Source organism: Bison bison, unplaced genomic scaffold (genome assembly GCF_000754665.1).
Source record: "Bison bison bison isolate TAMUID 2011002044 unplaced genomic scaffold, Bison_UMD1.0 scf7180017864365, whole genome shotgun sequence".
Lineage (NCBI taxonomy): Eukaryota > Metazoa > Chordata > Mammalia > Artiodactyla > Bovidae > Bison > Bison bison.
In genome coordinates this window covers 3271454-3275591 of record NW_011494937.1, presented here as the reverse complement: position 1 = coordinate 3275591, position 4138 = coordinate 3271454, and the positions used below count along the sequence as shown (strand labels likewise).

General features: G+C 43.4%; 1 protein-coding gene across 1 annotated transcript; it reads left to right on the top strand.

Annotated features, from left to right (window-relative positions):
• Positions 1–674: 674 nt before the first annotated feature.
• LOC104999873 (olfactory receptor 7D4-like) lies at positions 675–1770 on the top strand. The gene has a single exon (XM_010855505.1). It carries the CDS (start codon positions 719–721, stop codon positions 1655–1657), a length of 939 nt encoding a protein of 312 aa, XP_010853807.1. The 5' UTR covers positions 675–718; the 3' UTR covers positions 1658–1770.
• Positions 1771–4138: the final 2368 nt, after the last annotated feature.

Here is a 4138-nt window from a genome sequence, read left to right as displayed (position 1 = left end):
TATATATTTATTTATTGGCTATATTTGGTCTTAGTTGTGGCACACTGGATCTTTCGTTGCAACACCTGGGCTCTTGTGGCACACGGGCTCTATAGTCCATGCTCCATGACATATGGGACCTTAGTTCCCCGACCTGGGATCAAACCTGCATCCCCCGTATTGGAAGGCAGACTCTTAACCACTGGACCTCCAGTGAACTCATAGAGCATTCATTTTTTTTAATTTATTAATTTATTCTTGGCTACACTGGGTCTTTGCTGCCACAGGTCTTTGCAGGCTTTCTGTAGTTGCAGCAGGCTGAGGTTCCTCTCTAGTTGCAGTGTGTAGGTTTCTCATTGCAGTGACTTCTCTTGTTGCAGAGCAGGGCCTCTAGTGTACATGGGCTTCAGTAGTTGTGGCTCAAGGACCTAGTTGCTCCATGGCATGTGGAACCCTCCTGGACCAGGGATCGAACCCATGTCCCCCTGGATTGGCAGGCAGATTCTAAACCACTGGACCCCCAGGGAAGTCCTGGAATGTTCAATTTTTAAAGAGATGTTCCAAGGAGTAGAGGTCAAAAAAAAGGAAGGTATTATTGAGATCTTGGTTAACTAAAGAAAACTCATAGATAAGACATAAGACTTGAATGAATGAGTTTCAAGTATATGCCACATTCCTGTTTTGTCATTGTTTGAACACTATTCTTGCCTCTTTCCATAAGGCAATTTCCGTAACTTATATGGAAACAGAGAATCAGACAGTTATTTCAAAATTCATCCTTCTGGGGCTCTCGGATGATGCGGACCTTCAGCCCCTCCTCATTGGACTGTTCCTGTCCATGTACCTGGTCTGTGTTACAGGGAACCTGCTCATCATCCTGGCCATCATCTCTGAGTCCAACCTCCACACCCCCATGTACTTCTTCCTCTCCAACCTGTCCTTCACTGACATCTGTTTCACCTCCACCATAGTCCCCAAGATGTTAGTAAATATCCAGAAGCAGAACAAAGGCATCACGTATGAAGGATGCCTTACCCAGATGTATTTTTTCATGACCTTTGCTGGGCTAGATAATTTGCTACTGACAGTGATGGCCTATGACCAGTTCGTGGCCATCTGTCACCCGCTGCACTACACAGTCATCATGAACCCTCACCTTTGTGGTCTCCTGCTTCTGCTTTCTTGGCTGATCTGCCTGACATATTCTGTGTTGCAGAGTTTGATGGTTTTGAGGGTATCTTTCTGCAAAGAGACAGAAATCCCCCACTTCTTCTGTGAACTTGCTCAAATTCTCAAGCTTGCCTGCTCTGACACCCTTGTCAATGACATTGTGCTGTATTTTGTAACTGGCTTGCTGGGTATTATTCCCCTGACTGGGATCCTTTTCTCTTATTCTAGAATTATCTTCTCCATAATGGGCATGTCATCTTCTGGGGGAAAGTATAAAGCCTTTTCCACCTGTGGGTCTCACCTCTCAGTTGTCTCCTTGTTCTATGGCACAGGCCTTGGGGTCTACCTCACTTCAGGAACAGCCCACCCCTCCAGAAAGGGTTCAATAGCCTCGGTGATGTACACAATAGTCACCCCCATGCTGAACCCCTTCATCTACAGTCTGAGGAACAGGGACATGAAGGGGGCTCTAAGGAGACTTTTCACTAGAGGAACATACTCTCAGTGAGATAATGGAAGTTAAGGGCAGGCAACGAAGATCCCAAGTGCTGATAACTGGTGTCCATGAAGGTGTAATCTGAAGACACAGAAAATGAACACTACTGATGATACACTAGAAGAAAATATTTCTGAGCCAAAGACAAAGTTGAAGCAGCACACTAAAATGCTCGCCATCTACCAAGGAAAAAGAATGACCAATCAATAACTAAACTTCTCATGGAAACAAATCATTCCAAGGATTGATTCCTATAAGCATCAAGGGAAGAAAAAGCAAGTCAAGAAATGCAGATGGGGAGAGGACAAGAATGACCACAAAAATTGACACATTGGCTCACCTTTAAACCCTCTCAGTTATGTTCAAACTTCTAGCACTGTGCCTACTGGACTATGCTTTTCCCTAGTCTAGGTCTGAAAACCATTGTTTGGACTGTCTCATACCAACCTCCCTCACCCTGTAAGATTTTACCCTTATTGAGTCATGCTTTGGTGTTGGCCATTGACCTATACTTGGGACTTTAATGAGAAACTTCTTTAGGAAACTCAGTGCAGTTTCTACTTTCAGAAAAAGGAAACTCTGGTCTCTGTTGACCCATTTGATCTAAAATAAAGGTCCAAAGCATTCTACTCACTGTCTTCCTTTGCTGGTCCACACTTCCCTGAATTGTCACATGCTAGGCTTCAAATAGAAACTGTCAGCTCTTCAGAGAGCCCAAACCTGACCACCATCCTACTGTTCATTCATTTCCATAGCACTTACCGTATTTTGAGGTGGGGCAGATCACAGAGGTCAAGAGGGCTCTGGATTAATCTCTCTTCATCGTTCACTAAGGGCACAATCTCATGCATGTTACTTAACCTCTTTGTGTCTCTGTGCACCGTATTTCCTTCAGAGTTCCAATGGAGATTAAACATTATACATAAGATAATTCAGAACAGTGTCTGGCATTAAGTATCAGAAGATCCATGAGGGCCATCTAGGTCCATGCTCACCATGGTGAAGGTACAAAGGGATCCATTATCACAGACCAGGTGGAAAAGCTGTAGAGGGTTGATCAGGCTATGGGTTTAGAAGAAGCTGAGTGAATTCTCAGAGCTGAGAACAGCACTGAGGACATCATGTAGGAGCAGCAGCCTGTCCAAGGCTCAGTCATGCTGAAGATCAGATCTGCAGAGTCCAGGAGAGAACTTCCCTGGATCTAGAGACTAAGAATTGGACCAGGACTCCCTGCAACAGTTAACTAGGAAGGCAGAGCATCCTTTATACAGTTCAGCCCCAAGGGGAGATTCTCTTGAAATCAGGGTAAAACATTAAAACCTGCCTTGGGTTGACCTGAGGAATGTTGAACCCTCTTGGTGAATACCTGATTTGGATCCTGGCAGACTCCAATGGTTGAATTATAACTTTCTCACTTACTCTTGGACAGAGGAGCCTGGCAGGCTATATGGTCCATTGGGTCACAAAAGTTGGACATAACTAAAGCAATTTAGTACTGTTTATAAGTAGTCTCAGATTCTTCATTGGTATTAAATAATTGCTAGGGTGATTATAGAAAATTAACATCAAATGCACACATTTGCAAAAAGCAGTGGCTACCATATTTATGAACATGTTTATTTATGCCCCCATCTTGTACCAAAAGAGGTACACCTATTGGCAGGATCCTGGACTCCAGAAAGGTCTGCACAGCTGCATTCTTCTCCAGCAGGGGTCTGAAGCTGAGATACAAACTGATTGCTACTAGTGGAAAAAAAAAAAAAATCACTTTATTCAACACAACGTTTTAGCTTCCAATCATTCTATGGAACCCCTGGCCCTGGTGACCTGGAGAATTAGAATAAGATGAAGCCAAGATAGGACCATCCTAATAAGCCTGAACAGTATGATTGCCCTCCATCTTTCAATTAGTTACAAGTGTAGAGACATTTACTATATCACAGGGATTTTCAACCTGGCTACTGTTAAAATTTGGGGCCAGATAATTCTTGGGACAGAGGGTGAGGGAGGAGCAGAGGCACTGCCCTATACGTTGTAGGGTGCTTAGCAGCATTCGTGGCCTTATACACTAGACACCAGTAGCTTCCCCAGCTCTCACATCCCATTCAAAAAAGATTTTAAAAAAATTATCTCCAGACATTGCCAAATATCCCTTAAGAACAAAATCACTCCTGAATGAAAATCAGTGATTTACCATGACTCAGACAACTGATGAAAGGAAAATGAAGAGAAAAAAATAAAGTGACCTAAGATATCTAGATGACACCACCCTTATGGCACAAAGTGAAGAGGAACTCAAAAGCCTCTTGATGAAAGTGAGAGTGAAAAAGTTGGCTTAAAGCTCAACATTCAGAAAACTAAGATCATGACATCTGGTCCCATCACTTCATGGGAAATAGATGGGGAAACAGTGGAAACAGTGTCAGACTTTATTTTGGGGGGCTCCAAAATCACTACAGATGGTGACTGCATCCATGAAATTAAAAGATGCTT